The sequence below is a fragment of the Lepeophtheirus salmonis genome, chromosome 12 (genome assembly GCF_016086655.4).
Source record: "Lepeophtheirus salmonis chromosome 12, UVic_Lsal_1.4, whole genome shotgun sequence".
NCBI lineage: Eukaryota > Metazoa > Arthropoda > Copepoda > Siphonostomatoida > Caligidae > Lepeophtheirus > Lepeophtheirus salmonis.
The window spans coordinates 10,770,559-10,789,915 of record NC_052142.2 but is presented as its reverse complement, the minus strand read 5'-3'; the positions used below and the strand labels follow the sequence as shown (position 1 = coordinate 10,789,915).

Genomic DNA, 19,357 nt, shown 5'->3' with positions numbered 1-19,357 from the left:
TCGTTCTTTTCACTTCTAACTGAAAGTTGATTTTTGAAGTCAACATTTGATAATTAGAAATAAACATATGGATTTATGTATAAGTTTTTCCGTCCGTCTGGTGATTTATGACAATATTTGTTTGCTTTTTTTTTTTCGAAAAAAAGGAAAATGTCCGTATGAGGAACAAGGATACTTTAAACTCTGTTACTTTCCATTCAAACCCTAATACTTTACTAGGTGGTTAAACACCTCAAAACAAAAATGATATCATAACAATAGAAAAAGGAACGCATGTCTCATTGGTATAATTTGTACCTTGATTCATATCATCAACCTCACTGTTACTGCCCTAGAAGCCGTCCCCTAATTGAAATGATTAAGGGACTTTATTCTAAGAGCCTACAATATAGTCTTGAGTCCCTTTGACTAGCTTATTGCAACATCGTTTCAGCAGAAAGAGGATTTTAAAGTTGAATTTATATATGCCAAGATCGAATCAATTAAGTATGAAGTTAAAATGGGTTCAAACAAAATTTCGTTGGGCCTGGAGATTCTTGTGTCCCAGTAGACCGAAGTATTTAACAATTCCAAGTACATGGTGTTCCCATTGCAGAGCTACATACTAGGAATAGTATAATTAATGATTATCTGTGTTTATCTAACGCAGGTCTTAAAAAATGGTTTAGGTAATTGTACCTACTTTCCTTCTTATTTCACTGCTGGCTTGCCTCCCCTCCGTTTCATCTTTTTCTTTACGTTATACTCTATTTATGGAAGTATTATACTTAAATATATACATGATGTATGTATGTTTTTGTTTGGTAAAGACATGGGGACCATGTCAACTATCCAGTTACATGGAAGAGGAAAAAAGAGTAAAAGAAGAACAGATGCATTTAAGTAGTACATCTTCTCCCTACAAAGAATATATGGAGTAACGAAGCTTTTATTGAGATAGTTGTTATTTACTCAATATGACATCAGCTGTTATTATATTTATGCTATAATAATCTATAAAAAAGTCACCTTTTTTATTATTATTATTGTCAAAGCATAAGTATCTCATATAGCGTTGGTACACAACAGTTTACGTGATATTAAGCGACACCAGTCCCATCAAGCAATCTAAAGTCATTTACACTTCTCTCCAGTTGCCAATCTGAACAAGCTTTTATTTTTTTTCAATTTTGTATATATATATTTATATAAAATAAGAATGTATAAAATATGTATGTACTTTAAAAAAATAATATTTTTACGACTTTAAAGTAATAACTGGGAATTGTTTTTATTATAAAAAATATAAAATATTTCATTTAGATCTGTTTAATGTAAATGTATGTAAATGAAATAAGTAAGTAAATAAAATAAATATATATATATATATAATTGAAAAAGTTCAAAGCCTGTTCAGATTGGCAACTCCAACACAATGGAGCAGAAACCCACATACTGACAGTTTTACTGCATAATGTAAAATGATGAAAGAATGCTTACAAAAAAAAAGGAGAATAAGCAAGCCAGTTGATAACAAGACTTGGTTCTTTTCCCCAGTTATTACTTTAAAGTCGTACATACATATTTTATACATTCAGAAACAAGACTTGAGATAAACTTCTAATTATTAATGCAAAGGTACTGGCGAAACTTGGTTTTTCGAGGAGAACCCCGAATCCTCAAAATGTTTTAGTATGCCTATCTACTGGGACATGAGAGCTTCTAGGCATGATAGAATTATTCTTTTACCAACCTTCACTGCGTATATAATTCCTTGGACTTTTGCAATTATCAACTCAATTTTAAAAGCCTTATTGTGTTTGGTGGATGTTTCAATAAGCTAGTTATATGGGCTAAGGACCACATTATAAGCTTCAACAGTCATAGACTCTACGATACGGATAAGGGGAGTATTTCTGAGCAGTAAAAGAGAAGATGGATAGACGACTCCAGCTCCGATTTACACCAATGACACCAGCGCTCCTTGGCATTAACATTTGATTTGTTTGTATATAAAGAGGATGTGGCCATTCTATACTGCAACAATTTTTGTTGTGAGTCTGTGAATGGGTTCCTCATAATTACTGATGGGGCCATCTCTGTCAGCTTCATATTGAGTCCAAGTCTCATCAATCTTCTATCCACGACTCGTGTTGGGCCCTTGTGTTCCTTCGCCTTCCTCAAGCCTTTACAGATATCCTTCTTTCTAGACTCTCTCAATCTATGTACATAGGGAAAGAGGGCCCCTGTTTAGTCCCCTCACTTTTTGCTGCAAGGAAGCTGTTCAACGACTAGCACAATGATTCAATACAAGGGGACCCAAGAGTCTAATCCTGAACTGAAGCTACTACTTTGGTTTGTGAAATATATGGTTTTAAATTACTGCATACTACACCATATCTTATCCATGCTTTCAGCCTTTTGTATCGAGTTAAAGGGATGCTCTTATAAATTATAACACTTCTTTGTGTGATTCAATAATTTTTACCTCATTTATTTTTGTAGCTTCCCAAGAATCTGCTGAAATCCCAACACCAAGTAGAACAACTGATCGAGTGATGTCTATTTCACCGAAAGAAAGTCTCTTTGAGTCCTTACTGGTTCCGATAACTTTGATAGGAGAGTTTTCCACTGGTGGGGTCTTTTGACAATTCTCCAGAAGTATCAGAAGTTGCAAGCATACAGTTTAGAATGTTCCTATTTGGCACAACTTTGAATTCTATTACACAGCAGTCAGCAAAAGGAGAAAGGTGAAAGAAGTGAGGAATTGGAGCTGCGTGAAAAGACATTTTAATCATGGTCGTTTGGTTGGATCTCTCTTACGTAGAAGTCAGATATATACAACCACATCTACCCACCCCTCCTTCCCATTGATAGGAATATCCAATTCACACACCTTCAGATCTCAACTCTTAAGGGGATATCTCTTGACTAAACAAGTGCTTCACTCATTGATTCTCATCTGCTCTAATGGAAGGATAGTTAATTGTGCAAGTGCCTCTTCATGTCAAGGTCTTTTAATTCTTGAAGATAGAACATTTAAGTATAAAGTAATAACTAGTGTGGGTGGTCGTGAAAGATGCAGAGAGGGAGCTATCGGTGCAAGCCCTGGGTTGAACAGGAGTAGAATTGAATATCCACATCGGAGTATCTCCACACTATATTTCGTTGCTATATAAGAAGTGGGATTTATGTTTATTTCCTTCCTCTCACGACGGCTTACTGCTGATTTAATAAAACGTCGTTACAAATAAACTGCTCTCCTCCCTAACATCCTTCAAATTGCCATGATGACCATCATTAGTTTTCTGTTTCTTTTATTTTTACACACCGGTAGGACATACAATATGAATCACTGTCTATGGCAGAGCTGAGGACTTGCAAAGATTATAAAAAGCAAAAGTTATAGCAATAAATTGCGTTTTGCACGCATGATGTGCTACATTCTTTCTTGACCAAAGAGTACGAAACATGTTTCATTACATTAATGTATATCTAGCAGAGGTAGTTACTCACTAATTTTTTGTTAGTCCACAAAATTACTAATTCACTAACTTCGTTGGTCATTCCGCTATGTCTAATTCAGTTTATTTTCTAATTCGACAGAGCTGTTAATACTAATTTGCTAACACTAATCAATGTGCAACAGCCCTAGTCCGAGAGCCTGTCAAGGAAGATTTCACCCTATAAGCTACATAAAGTTTGACCCGCTGAAATTACTTATGTCAACTAGAATATTGATTTTTTTGGGTCACCCTAATCCTCCCTCCCCCCTCTGCTGGATTTGGCCTCCAGACCCCTGAAAATAGTTTCAGGACGTATTTTTGTATTTATAATGTACATGGAAAAACTTGTATCAATGTATAGTGCTATGTCAGGACATCATACAAATTCAACAATAACAAAAAAATTCAGTTGGAAACTTGAAGTCAGACCCCCAACAAAGTACCACAAAAAACCCCAAAAATTTAAATTTTTTTTATCCCATAAGGATATCATAAAAAACCAAGACTGAAAAAAGTGGAATAAATTAAATTACAAAAATAGAGAGTTATCTCACCCCATTTGAACTGTTTTGTTGATAGGATTGATCCAAAGTAAAACTTGAAAAAATTAAGTAAAATACTTTAAAAATAATTATACTTATTGTTATGAATGTATTTATTAAAATAAAACTTAAAAGGTCATAATGTAAATACGAATGAAAACTTCAACAAGTTAAGATCTAATCTATATGAATAGAAAAAAAATATAGGAATGTCAATGAACAGAACAATAAATAATGTATCTAGCGAAAGAGTATTAGTTACTTCATTGTTAGACTAGAGCGTTATTGGCGTTGTATTACGCTTATGAAACACTTGTGTGAGATAAGGCTACAAATTTTTTTTCAAAGAAATTGACATGGAATTCCATTCATACCTTATGATTAATAATATTAAAAAAATCAACAATAATGGTAGTTATAAATCAATTTAGCCATATTATTGCATATTTGATTAATAACATTTTACTTCTTTTTTTTTAAGCAGCAAACTTTTATATAAGAAATATTGTATAACACTATCCAACAATATCGCACTTTTTATTTATGCACAAGAGCAGCATATGTTCAACTTAGTACAATTGGATCCCTGATTCCAAATATGGCCTTATTTTTTTTTATCATAGCCTTTAGAAAAAGGTCATACTTTTTTGTTGTTGTTTTTGGTTATCTTTAAGGTCAAATCTGTTTTAAGCCCTCAGTGCTGAAGTTAGGCATAAATTAGAAATAAATATTTTAAAGCCAAATGTTAAAAATTTTCCAAACCATTTTTAAATTGTTTGCATCATACTTTAAACTCGATTTTTTTTTTGTTTAAAGTGGAAAATACGTGCTTTTTATTTAGAGGTACATACCTTCAAGACGAATATATTCAAAAAGTTTAAAAGTATCTCATTGGATACCTAAAAATATGAACTTTTATTTAAAAAAATTAACCTTCCCAAATATGCTCTTTATCGTTGTCAATTTAAGATAAAGCCATGTCAATATTTCAAAGATAGAAATCATTTTTGTATTGATTTACAAAAAAAAAGTCCATTAATATTTGTATGCTCCAACTACAACTGATAGAAACAAAGAGAGAGAAGAAGAAATAAGATGGAAACAAAAAGAGAGAAGAAGAAATAAGATGGAAACAAAAAGAGAGAAGAAGAAATAAGATGGAAACAAAAAGAGAGAAAAAGAAACAGGAGAAAAAGACAAGATTCATTATAAAATTTGTTATAACATTTAGCATCATGTCTCAAACTGTACAAATAAATTATTTCAAGCATCATGGACACAAGAGGACTTGTTGTAAATCCGTAGTGAGTGTCGAATTCCAAAAAAACAGACAATCAAGGGGGTCCTCGGAGCAAAAACTTTTTCTTTTTCTCTCTCTTTTCTTCTTCTCTCTCTTTGTTTCTATCTCTTTTGTTCTTCTCTGTCTTTGTTTCTATCCCTTTTCTTCTTCTCTGTTTTTGTTTTTATCTCTTCTAACTGGGACATACGAATACCTATGGACTTTTATTATGAGATTAATACAAAAAGGAGTTTTTTCTTTGAAATAATGTCGTGCACTTATCTTAAATCGACAACGATGTAGAGGGTTTTTGGAGAGGTACTTTTTTTAAAAGTTGATTTTCTGTTTTCGGAATTGTGTTTTCCTAACATTTGTATGTTGAAATTGCAATATTTCGTCCGTTTTCCCTTGATTTTCTACTCTGGTTATGTTTGCCAGGCATAGTTTGTCTTATTTCTGGTTTAATTTCACTTTTTTACTGTCGTTCTCAATTTTGAACAAAAGTAATATCAGATTCATCCTCTTCCAGAGCATCTATATATTCTCTTACTTCTTCGAATTCTGTACTAACACTGTTACTTTTTTCTCAAATTACAACATCATCTATCTTATTCATTATTTCCTAAGTACCGAATAGTAGGCTTCTATCTTCATTAATTCTTTTCTATCTTACTCCAAGCCAGTCTCTATATTATTTTGCTTTCGATTTTTGATTCTTGCAATCTCTTTTAATATGTCCAAACAGAAAGCAATTTGAGAATTGCATTGTTTATTTGTAGCTGGTATTCCAGTTTAAATATCTTCTTACCTAGTGGTACATATGTTAGAAAGCTTGCAGATTTTCTTTCAGCTGTTATTTCAAGATCCAAAGTTTTTGCACTAAGAAATTCTTTGTTTTGTAATTCTCTGGAGATATTTATCTTCCTTTATATGTTTTTGAATGTATTGTGATCTTGGAGTTCTTTCGATTTTAATTAAATTTTTGACGAATTTTTCAAAATATTTTTTTAATAATTGGGGATCGAGTACATTAACAGCATTTCTTAATTTAATCTTAAATTCATTTTTATTGTTGTTTTTAGTATACTCTCTGCAATCTATGATTGTGTTGTATGTTTTTCCGTTATATTCTTTCAGTTTGATTACCTTTGCCAAAATAATTCTCGCATACATTTTTGATAAAATGTGTAGGGTTTTTGTTATGAATTTGAGTTCTAAATAGTACATGTTCTCCAAAGGCAACTACTTCGGACATATCGATTCTAAATCCGTCTATCACCATACATTAATGGGGTGTATTTCGCTTCTTTTGACTCTTTTACCATTGACTTCTCTAACGACGTTCGGATTAAATCTTCTCTAGTGTGTGCTGGTGTTCTTCTTTTCGAATGTTGTGTCACCATCTCTAAAGTTTTCATGTTTTTGCTCCTCGATCCCTTTTCTTAACCTCTCATCAAACCCCTTCGAATATTTATTGATGCTGACTGCAAAGTTTGAGAAAATTTTCTCCCATTCTACCCGATATCTTTAATTCTGGATTTCCTTAAAGGTTGTTTTAAGTTGTAGGTATTACCTTCTATTTTTCCAATTCTCTTTCTCACACATGGCGACTCTGGAGGTGACATCCCTGTCCACTTTTTAACCTTAGAATTGCTGTTTCCCATCCTTTCTTATAAGAAAATTAGGATGTCTCTGTTTCCTTTTTCATCTTTCTCTTTTCTGGTCGCTCTGAATTTTGAAGATCCTTTATTTATTTATTTATTTTGAGTTTTTGCCCCATACCCCAAGGATAGGATAAGAAACTTAATCGAAATAGTATCTCTCTCTCCTTCGTACAGTCTATATAAGTACACGAAAAGTTCATATTGTTAATAGGATAAGCGGATGCAACTCTCAAGATCCGAGCAGAGATGAAATGAGTCCTTTGAACCCACTGTCACTAAAAAGAAAATAAAAAAAGAAATGCTTCTGTATCTTTTCTTTGTTTATTATATGACGAAAATGTATTTAGTAGGCTTATAACGATAAGATTCGATCTTGAGGGTAAATCACACTTATTCGAACATTGAAACCGCTTCAATTTCAGCCACATGTTTCTAATTTCCATAAGTTTTTTTTTTTTTTAAGAAGTCCTTAAACAATAGAAAGAACTATTCCACTAAAGATGAATAGAAAGATAATAATAATAAAAAGGGAGAATATATAATGTTAAAATGCGGCGTAATCACATCAGTGAATCCACATTTAAAAGCGAAAAAATCAACACGGTGCAAAGATTTGTTCTGTTAATCTTTTAATTATTTTCCAATTAGGCACTCTACTTTCAACAATGATCAGAAAGCATGAATGGTGCTCCTTTTTAGCTCAATGTTCAAGCCTAAATTCATAAATCAATTTATGATGATTAGTACTTTGAGGATTTGAAGAATATATATTAACTATCATTTCTCTTTATTAATTGTTTATTTGGAAAGTCAACATTTTATTAGACTTATAGCCAAAGAAAATAAAACATCTAAAAAACTAAATACCAACTGTAATAAAGTAAAGTGTTTTTTTCATTATATTTTCTACCGCCAGAAATAGCAAGTTTTATCTTTAAAACGATTTGAAATGTAAATATTGAGAATAATAACTCAAGAAACAAATTTTACACTTGATTTTTACAGAATTTGGTTAAATTTGATAAATAGTTAGATTTTTATTTGTAAACTCCCAACTTTTTTTTTTTTGGCAAACCGATAATTACTTCCATAATATTAAAGTCTTTGTTTTGTCAATTTTAGAAAAATCAGTTTTTTTAATACTGAGTTTCAATTCAAACACAAAAAGTATTTATGATTTATGAAAAAGTATGATAAAGATAATGCATCCGAATATTTTATTTAGTTGAACTTGTTTTTATACTGGTTTGTTTTTAATTATTTCATTTTTACCAACAGCCAGATTGAAAAAAATAAAAAAATATTTATAATTTGTAGGTGAAAATCTATATACAAAACAAATTTTGCAAAATTCTGAGTTTTTGAACTATTTGATATGGTCTTTAATTGTATTATGCACTTCCAGGGAATTGATAAAATTTATAAATCAAATAACCGTAGAAGAGAGGGTACTGGCCGAACAGGTTAAATACGAAAAAAATTGGAAGGAAATATTTACTACAATAGACCACATCATACTTTTAATTCATAGTAAATCCGCAAAAAAACTAATTAAATTCTGGATCAGATATTTTATGATAATTTAACACAATTTAAAAATTCAAAATTGAAAAGTTTGATTAAATATTTATCTTTATAAAGATTTTAGATTGATAAACAAAAAGTATTGAATGTCATAAAATAGATGAATTTATTTACAAAAATAAAATTTCGAAATAAATTTTAAATTCCTAAAATAACGTTTTACTTTTAAATTACATACTTGCAAAGTTTCAGCACACTGATGAAGGCATTTCAGAACTTCTATATGCTCGTTTATTCCTGGAAGTATAATTAATCCTGCTAAATATCCATCGAAGCCGTGTTTTAACTTTCCTTCTGATCCTTGCCAACATGCTCCAACTGTAATTTTTGTTTTTAAATCTTTAGTTGGATGAAGAGGCCAATCATCAATTATTTCTGGATTATTTGATTCATTTATCCATTTTTCACCGTCCACTATGAGAGTTATTTCGGGAAAATTCATATTCAATGCGTAATGATGCCATTCTCCATCACAAACCTTCAAATAAATATTGTACAGTTAGTTGAACAACAAATATATCAAAAGTTTAAATTTGGAAATTAACGTTCTTGAGACTTCAAGTAAAATTTTAAATAATAAATATAAACCAAATTATTCCATTCTTTTTAAGGATTATCATATTTTATTATTTTTTCCATACTAATTCTATGATTTGAGATGTGAAAAAATGCTCGAATCTCGGTGTTTGTAAAGTCGGCAAAAATCATCGCACCCAAATTACCTAGTACTAGATTTTCTATAACAGGAATTCATAAATAAGAGTAGCATACCCAACTGTGGTCGTCCCTTTTTTTTTTACATTTGGTATTTTAGGGAAGATTTTTAATAAGAAATATGAATGTATCCCAAAAAATTTGGGGGCACAAGAACTAAAAATTATGCGTTGGTATGTTGCAGGCTAATGCAGTTAATAACTTTTAATTTATAACGTACTCGTTAGAAACACTTTGAATCTGCATTAGAGGAAAAATAATTTAAAAAAGACAAGTATTTTGCAGGTAGCCAACCAATTTGCTTTTTGACAAATCTACCTTTGTTTGGAGTTAATCATTTTTTAAATCTCTATCAATGAATGGTTGATTTATTCGAAAATTGTAAATATGTTGACGATTTTAGGCAAAATGATATAGAAAAAAAAAAAAGTGATTAAGTGGAAAATTGGCCGGATTCTTTTAAACTGATAAAATAACTATCACCAATATAATATATATTAAGATTAAAGAAAAATAAACAAACAGAGCATTCAGTGGTTCGAATGAAAGCAGTGCTAATTGCTTAATTCTACTTTATCAATTATAATATCCTTAGACATGATGGATTATTTATTTTGGACAAGACTCATAGATTGACGAACAAGCATTACCATAACTTTAGGCAAGAGCAGTGATTTCCTCTTCATTATAATGCAGAATGTGTCTGAAGAAGAGGTGGCTGGCTGTGGGGACACAAACCAGAGAAGATTTGTGGAGGTAGTCAAAGGTCGAGTCGTTAGAGAGCACGACGAAAGCTGTACTACTCAGTACAGTTGGAGCAATCTGAAATTGCACTATAAAAATGGTCTTTGTCTCTTCATAAACTTTCTTTCTTATACAAAAAGAACAAGAGGCTGCATTACGTAGTTACTCAAAGGACTCGAATCTGAAGTTGTTTTTCTAGGACTGTGAATTCATACTGCTATTAGACATCAATCCAAGTTATGATAACCATAACAAATGACTTATAGGCTCTTTGATATAATTTTTATTTGTAATTATGTAGTATGGTACAATAACATTTAAATATGTAATTACGCTTGTAATAATGGTCTTCAGTGCTATTTATCAAAGAATATTAATATTACAACTATATTTATTCAATCACTCCAATTTAGAAAGGGAATCTGGCTCCAGCTTCATTAACCTTTTAAACAAACATTAATGTAAATTACTTTTTCAATGTTTAATTCCATAAATCTATTTATTTATTGAATAACTGTAAATACATATTCAATCACAACATAAACGGCTCTAAAAATTTATTTGACAATCTTGCAATAATCTAATTTGGGTTAATTGCGGTGCGTATGGTTGGAATCACCTCTATGGGAAGGTTTCCGATCGGGCCTTATATTTCTCAATATATTATGTTAATGCTTGAAGTTCATTATTATTTACTAGGACTGGTACAATACGGGGTTGTGCAATGGTTCGGTGTGTTACGACCCTTACGGTTAGGTACATTTTTAGCTTCCGTGTGATAGAACATTACGTATACTTACGAGTATAATCACATACTAAATATTTTGATTTTATAAATATGTTTTTTTTAAATTAATAGATTTAGATGATGATTTGTTTAGGCAATAAAGAAATAAGTATTTACAAATTTATAAAATACATCCCAGTTGACGAAACCCCAGTGTTATGTTGCAGTGGTAATTTAAACAAATTTTCCAATTTTTACAAAATAGCATGTCAATACCTGGCAATTACAGGTACATCACTATCAAGAAAAACATATTATCGACAGCTGGCGATATTGTAACTACTAATTAGTCTTGTTTATTACTAGAAAATGTAGATAAGGTCATCTTTAAAAAGAAAAAAACAGTTATAAACGCATGAATAATAGTACTTGAGGGCTTAAAAAAGCTATGAACCTTAAAAATAGCCAGAAATAATAAAAACCAGATGACCTTTTTGTGAAGGGCGCGACGCTCTGAGATAAAAAAATAGGGCCATATTTGAAATCATGAGATCAAATTCTATTAATTCAAGCATATTTTTTTTTTGTACCATTTTTGCTGTTGAAGATTGTAATTTTCCATAAGGTGTCCTATTGTCAAAGACAAATAAAACCTTTCTGAGAAATATAATTTTCTTGTGGGGTGTAATTGGTAGTCAACGGATAGTTATTGATAATGAAATTTATAGACTTTTTGCAATATTAATGTAACAGGCGCAGTTTCTGTATCGTTGATAAGACAGTGAATGTGGAATCTAAATTACAATATAAATTTTCACATGAAAAAAAACTTATATAATTTTCATGAATATAATTTTAAATCGATATATTTTAAATAGTAAATAGATGTTGTATGGGCCTACTTATTAATTCTTGTATCAATTTTGTAAATATATTAATGCCGTGACTAATTACTCTTCCAATTTGATGATGCATTAATAGGTAATATTTAAAATCTATCATATTTTCATTCTTATTATTATTGGATTATTACTTGGTTGAGGGAGAAAAAATGTCATGTTAGTAATTTTTGTGCTTCTAAAATTTAATTTATCAAGTAATTCTTGCTCCTACCAACAAGATACATATTAAAAAAACAAGAGCTTTTCATATTGCTAGGGAGAATTGTTGAAGTTTAGATATAATAATATGCTATATATTGTCAATACAAATATATATGTACACGAATGTGAATTTGGATTTGAAGAAATATAGTAAATCATTATAGTTTGAAGATCCTTCAATAAATTAAGACACACAAATATAAATACAAAATAAACTCAATTTCAAAACCCACATTTCAACAAGGACAAAAAATACATAAAACAAAACTAAATAAAACAACAATAATTTATCAATATTTCATACCAATTACCGTAGACATTTTAAATATAAATATAAAAAATAAATACACAAACTAATAAAAATACCAAAATATCACTATTCAGTATTATGAACAAAATCAAATTTTGGCTATCAAATAGCTCGTTTCTTCAAGCTCCTTCTAAAAAATTCTTGGATCCTCCGCAATATTATGAAATGTCTAGTTAAATTTGACGTATGTTATCTAATAATATCAGATGCCCAGTTCCAAGTACCATAAGATTCTTTAAGATTGCCTTAAGATTCTTTATTTCAAATATTACATATCTTGAAACCGCCGAAAATAATATCGAATCTAAGGTCTTGATTATATGTATATATATGATTATAACGGCCAAATAATTTTATTCTCGCTAAAGTGTCTAAGTTATTTTCCCTTTACGTTTATTCTACCCAGTACTCGTAATCCAGTTTTAGTAAGGAAAGATTGGTTGTAAGGCTTTCAGATCCCCAATGACAGTTTTACCATGTAATTATTTATGACTTTATTTTATTGATAATGTTTTTACTGGGTTAATGCATGGGGTTGAGATGCTTCATAGATCGTCTTTTGCTATATTTTTGTAGCTTCCTATTAGTTGTCTTTTCTTCCTTAATTCATATGGGTAAGTCTCAAAAGCATCTCTAGTTGGAAAATCATTCGAATTAATTGGAACTGGTTCAACATACATTGTAGCTGTTTTGCCAGGAACAACTTCCTCTTCATAGAACTTCTATCCGTCGCAGGGACGGTCATTCAGAGGATATCTGCACACCTGTCCCAGATATACACCTTCAAAGTCTGATTCAGACTTCCAGCACGTCCAAATAGATCTGTTGATTCAGATTTCATCATTTTTTTTCAGCAACCCTAGCCTTAAATAATGCAATTTGTCTAATAGACCTTACTATTTTCTGGCCGTTTGGCAAGTTCAATGTTACTGAAGTGGCTACATTGTTGTAATTTTTTTACATTTGTGTATTTCTTGTCAGTTTCCATACGTTCTTTTCTAGCTTGTCTGGTTTCAAAATTACAACATATCTTTTACTTATGATATTAATATAAGGTGTAGATTACTTTTTATTGATACTCCACTCGTTCAGATATTCTTGTCTCCACCTTGTCAAAAACGTTTTAAGGAATGTTTTCCTCAATAACCACATGTATCCATATGGTAACGTTGACAAGACTGATTCTTTTGGATTTATTATTTGTCCTTTCTGACGACTGTGAATCAGTAGATTTGGAGTTGTTGCTGAGGATGCAGTGGGATCTTGATCGATTGATGCCAACGGTCTTTCGTTGATTATGCTTGTAAATTCTATGGTTAGTGTTTCAATTTGTTGCATGTTTAATTTGCTTTTTTGTGCAGTAATTCTAAACTGTCTTTTGAATATGCTAATAATTCCCTTTGTTACCCCATTTTGTCCAAGGGCCTTCAGGTTTAGAGTACTTCTATTGAATTGAACAGTCACCATTAAGTTTATCTTCGTTGATCTTGTCAAATTTGACCTTAACAAACAATTCCTTTAAGTGAGCATTTGCCTTTTTTAAATTTGTGGCTTTGTCAGATTAAAATTTTAGTGGTCTTCCGCAATGTCCTACAAATGTCGTTATTTTTCATAGGAGTTTCTTCAGAGTACGTTGAATCTGGAGAATAAATTGTCTCCCCATTTGTATATCTTGATTAAAGACTTTCTCCGTACGCCATCGCTGAGCTATCTTGTTCTTGGCCAGGGCAATTTCACATTTTATTTTGGCATCTCTTATCTCTTCTTCTTGGGGATCATTTTCCAAGAAATGCTTTTTCCGCAATGAGCGAACAGTTTCGAGTTCTTTAAGGACTGTGATCTCTTCTTCTGGTAATTCCGGATTACTGATATATTTCTTCACGATAGGAGTTGAATGAATAGTCTCTTCTTCCATACTTTTACTAAAGAAATGATATATTTTATCAGTTAATAATTAAAATCGGTAATTACCTATTATCAATTTTATTTTATTTCATATATCTTCAACATTCAAGTTTTCACGTTTTTTTTTCAGGATTAGTTAATGGAAGCGTCTTACTATTATATAGCAAGAAATCTTTAAGCAGGAGGATCTCACAGCTACGATATACCTATGAGTTGAGCCTAAACCGGGTGTGATCCGTAAAACAGTACGCAGCCTCCCGAAGATCTTCCAATGAGTTTTCTCATAGGAACACGAAAATATTGAAATAATAATTAATTATTTAAGTTATTTGAGACCCTTTACAATTATGGCTCAAGGTTGCTCGAAGCACCATGTGAGGTTTATAGGCCTCTCTCAATTTCTCAAGCATAAATAATAATGTACTGTATAACTTACTAATAAATAAATATGCGTAAAACAAATGATTGTGTTTGATGCTTTTATTTCGAATGAATTTATGAATATAAGGAAAGGCTGTTTCCCTTAAATAGCATGTGTGTAGAAACTCTTCTTACGTGAACTAGGGAAACAAAGAAAAAAACCTCCACGCAAGGCATGGAGAGAAAACTCCACCTGTAAGAAGAACATAGAAAAAAACTGCTTCTTTCTTGGGAAGAAAACTATGTGCATGAATAACTCATAATTATGAGGCTTTGCGTGTTTGGGTATGTGAAGGAGCCAGATTTCAATACCCTTTAGATATCCAATCCACACTACTTCTTATCCTCTAATCAAGTTCATGTTCGAGGGATCTTGACCCTCAGAGCCTTAAATCCGTGGATCTGATCCCCTTTAATGGAAATATCGGTCATTGTGCCGATGCTTCTTCACACCAAGGTATTTGATAAGAACTTCTGACCTCGTCAATAATTGTCCCTATACTAAAGAGTACATAAATTACTATTGATCTTCTACTGAATTGTCGTAACCTCCTATAATAAGAGCTAAGGAGTTTTATAAAAACACAGAATAATCGATTGAAAGACCCAGAGAGAAATAGACAGAGGTATTATCATCAATCCACAGCTCATTTATTGAATTTATGAATGCTGAATGAGTGTGTAAGCACTTCGGTGAATCCCCTTTATAATGTTAACGATATTTTGCTTTTCATTATTGTCAACCCTTCTTTGAGTTATCTTGTTTTCTTTCATCTTTCTAGTAAATTCCTCAATTTACCGAGTTCTGAACTCTGGATAATTGAGGAATTTACTATTTAGTGGAAAGTACTGGTATTGGTTGTATAATTGAGAGTAGACCCAAATACAGATGAGTCTGAAGCTATCCTAGAAAGATGAGAGAAAACAAGATAATTCAGAGAAGGGTTGACGATGACGAAAAGCAAAACATACAGCCGAACTTCCCCTTCATTTTCTACCAACTCTGGCTATTTTGTAGGAATAACTTAAGAGTTAAAAGATCAAAAACAGTTGCTGCATTTTAAGCTTGGTGTTAAGTTATTATGTAATATTATTAATGACCGTTGATGTCTATATATGAAAAAATTGGATAATGGAAGAGGGAGCAGCTTTTTTTTAGTTGCGATATGAACAATGTTTTTTTTTTTCTAAGGTTCTCATCATTATTATTTTATTGTTCAGGAGAGAACCTATGTCTAAAGTAAGCACTATTATTTGAAAGAAGAAGAATAAAAGGGATAATTTTATGTAGCATTATAACCTTAAGTCCTTGTTGGACTCATAGTAGAATTGAAGATTTACATTGTGGTAATTCTTGCTCATGGCATTATTGGATACCGATTACTTTCTTCTAATAGTTGCTTGCAGATGATCTAATTAAACGTCATAAGAGCGAAAAAATCTATTCCAAAATAGTAAAAGCAAAGGAAATAATATGAAAATTAAGGTTTTCAATTTGTTTTTCAGAATATACAGGTGTGCGCGTCTAAAACTGAACACTCCTTTAAATTTTACGCCATGCACATATTCGTGATTTTATTGAGTTAAAACTGGTTTATACTTCGAGGCAAGGGTCTTGACTAGTTATAAACAAAACTTCAGCAAAATCTAAATAGCAACAGGGAAACAATAGCCGATAATATGAAGAGACGTCGAGTCGCAATTTTGGAACTTACCACGCGGGGAAAAACTCCCACTGAAATTGCCAAGGTTCTGAACTGCAGCCGCACCACCGTTTACAGCGTGGTAGCCAAAAGTCTAGTTAAGAAAGATCTTGGCCTTAAGGTCTACAAGAGAACCCCTCGTCAAGCCCTCAAGCCTGTAGAGAAGGAAAAGCGCCTAAAATTTAAAAGAGTGTTCAGTTTTAGACGCGCGCACCTGTATTTTAACTTCAATACTTGTGTACGATCTTGGTCTACATAAAAAAATATGATTAATGTACTGAATTTATATTATTAGTTTTTAAATATTTTAATCTTACTTCAGGCATAGACCACCTCCATTCTGCCGGTCGAAAAATATTTTCTTCTCCTTCTTTGCATGTTTGTCGAAGAAGAAGAATTAATTTGCAATTTCTTATAAAAATTCCGAAATGGTGACGATTTTTACCTGAAATTTAAAAATAACATTTCATGTTTTCATATCAGCTTTGTTAAATATGGAGTTTTAAATAATTTCATCGATAATCTTGAAATATATGAATATATAAAATTTAACAAATATAATAACTCTGTAATACAAAAAAAAATACTTAAAGAAGAAAATGTATATTCCGAACTAATTTATACATAAACTAAGACATTAAATAGAATGTAATTCAAACTGGTTTTCATAAAAATCCCACAAACTTATCCAGAAATATCTAAGAAAAAATAAATAATTGATATTAACTCTTAGCCGTCCGTTACTTTCTCTTCAAATCCTAACTTGCATACATTCATCATGTTTTTCAAATTATTACTCTTAATATAGTAGTGACAGAAAAGTAGGGGTGCCACGGTGGCCATGCTCCTCTTTCCTAACTAGGAGCATTTTATATGACGGTGAAAGTGAAAGGTGTACTAAATTCGAACTACAAATTAATGAAGTTCGAGAAATTATATAATGTAAATTCCTTTTCAAAGAAAAGTCTTTACTAGGGCTCCCACTAAAATTCCCTACATTTTCCTACACTCATAATCCGTACAAAATACGTTATAAATGTGTTTGTTTATCAATAAAGTAAATTTAAAAAAATATTACCAATAAAACCTTTTTCAAAAAATCAAGTTTTTAGAGTATAACTACGATTCAGTATCATATTTCGAAATGAAAGAACTATATAAATGAAATAAAAGTAAACATAAATTTATACAAACATTTCAGCATTTTAAAAATGAATTAATAGTTACTTTATCTTGATTACAATTAATAAAAAATGTATATAAACATAAAAAAATCGAGTAAAGGAAGGAGATACTTACTTTACAGCTAATATCTCTTTTATTTATTTTTCTTTTGCCGTATATCTGAGGTGAAGTCACAGAATAGGCCTTGTATTTCAATTTAAAATAAAATGCCTTTAAAAAAGGTTGATTTTGATTAATTTATGATCAATTTAGTTTTTAAAATTCATTTAAAAATTTAAATATAATAATCTAGTTAGTTTGCATGAATATCGATTGCGATAATATTCCAAGGGAAATGTATCGCTTATGAGGTAAATTAATCAATTATTTGGAATATATGGATACATATAAATGACTAGGAATTATTTTTGTAAAAATCATAACAAACGATTCAATTTTTTTCTTCGGATTATATTAATGTAATGTCTATTCACGCAACCTGACCAGCTAATTATATTTAAATATCTCAATAAATATTAAAATAAATCAAAATGGACTTTTTTGAAAGCATTTTTTTTTTTACGTAAATTATAAAGTCTATTCTAAAACTTCACCTTGGATATAAAGAACTTGAAGAAAAAATAAAAAAAGATATCAGCTTCTAAGTAAGATACGTCATTTACTCAATATTTTGATGGTTATATACATTTTTATTAATTTTAATCAAGATAAAGTGATGAACAATTTATTTTTTAAATGCTGGAATGTTCAATTTATATTTACTTTTATTTTCATCTATATAGTTTTTCCAATTCGAAATATGATACTGAATCGTAGTTATATTCTAAAACTTGATTTTTCTTAAGGCTTTTAAGGCCAATCCGATATCGATTGAAAGTTTTAATTGTCGTATTCGTATTCTACGGCTTAAATAACAATAATAAATGCGGGGTTCAGTCTATGAGTGCTCCTAGACCTTCATTTTGTCGAATAGCTTAATTGATAAAATATAATGGAAATAACTTTAAAAGTTCCATCAACAAACCAATATTGATATCTGCTCATAAAAAACATTTTACCAAAACTTGATAGACATTGAAATATAATAGTTAATTATAATTATTAATAATTCCAATTTGAATTTTCATTGAGAGGATCGAGTGAGCAGATGGAAATTTTTTGGGATTTTCCTTCGATACGATCTCTGTCAAATTCGTTTCTCATCATGCCAAATAAATGTTCTGCTTCTAATTTTTATTGTGGATACGAATCTTGACCATTCACATCATTCTTTTTCTCAGGAGGATTACTCCAAGTTCCTGGCTATGAGTTATTCTTAGACTAGACATCTTCTGAGAATTCAAAAGTTTTTTCACTCCATTTTCAGCATAGTGACTTCGTCTCTGATATTATTGACAAACGAAGGGAATATCGAAATACTGGATACATACAGGAGGGCAAACTTCAAAAAAGTTATTCGACACCTGTTCCTCTTCACACATTTCCAAATCTTCGAAATATATATCTCCTCATTAACAGAAATGTCAAAGAACCACTTCCAATGCAACTACGTCCTCTAGGGAATAAAGTGAAAATGAACCCATCATTGAATGTTTTCATTCATAAGGACTGTATCATTCATTTCAAAGATTTCAGCACAAATTTTCAAAAAGGCACATGTAACTTACGTTTACAAATACAACTGAAGACTTTCTAACATTTTACTACACCTTATAATTCTTCCAAGTGCTATTTGAAATCATGATTACTGTTGATGCTGAGTAAGAAAAATTATTCGTTGTGTATGATAAGAATTTCAAAGTATTTGCCAAGCTTATTGAAGACACTAAAACAAAACATCAACCCAAATAACTTTTTACTGCTCATAAAATAATATAAATCACTGAAGAGTTGCAATGAAAGACTGAAACACAACTTGATATGACGAGCTCGTGCCTTCAAAAGTTATTCCTCTACTAGTGAAAAGAAAATCATTCCAAAACTACTCGACCT

The 19,357-nt window shown here is 30.9% G+C and overlaps 1 protein-coding gene across 16 annotated transcripts in view; it reads right to left on the bottom strand.

The window, feature by feature from the left end:
- The window catches only part of Cals (calsyntenin 1), a 120,404-nt gene that overhangs the window by 82,585 nt on the left and 18,462 nt on the right, over positions 1–19,357 (bottom strand). For 14 of the 16 annotated variants that reach the window (XR_011782540.1, XR_011782538.1, XR_011782539.1 and 11 more), the window contains 2 exons: positions 16,498–16,625; positions 8,733–9,032 (listed from right to left, as the gene is read on the bottom strand). Coding sequence is in view for 13 of the 16 variants with exons in the window: in XM_040722271.2 (XP_040578205.2) it covers positions 8,733–9,032; positions 16,498–16,625 (428 nt within the window). In the remaining 3 variants the exon portion in view is untranslated. The remainder of the gene's footprint in view (positions 1–8,732; positions 9,033–16,497; positions 16,626–19,357) is intronic. The other 2 variants (XM_071892039.1, XM_071892038.1) reach the window with 1 other exon arrangement.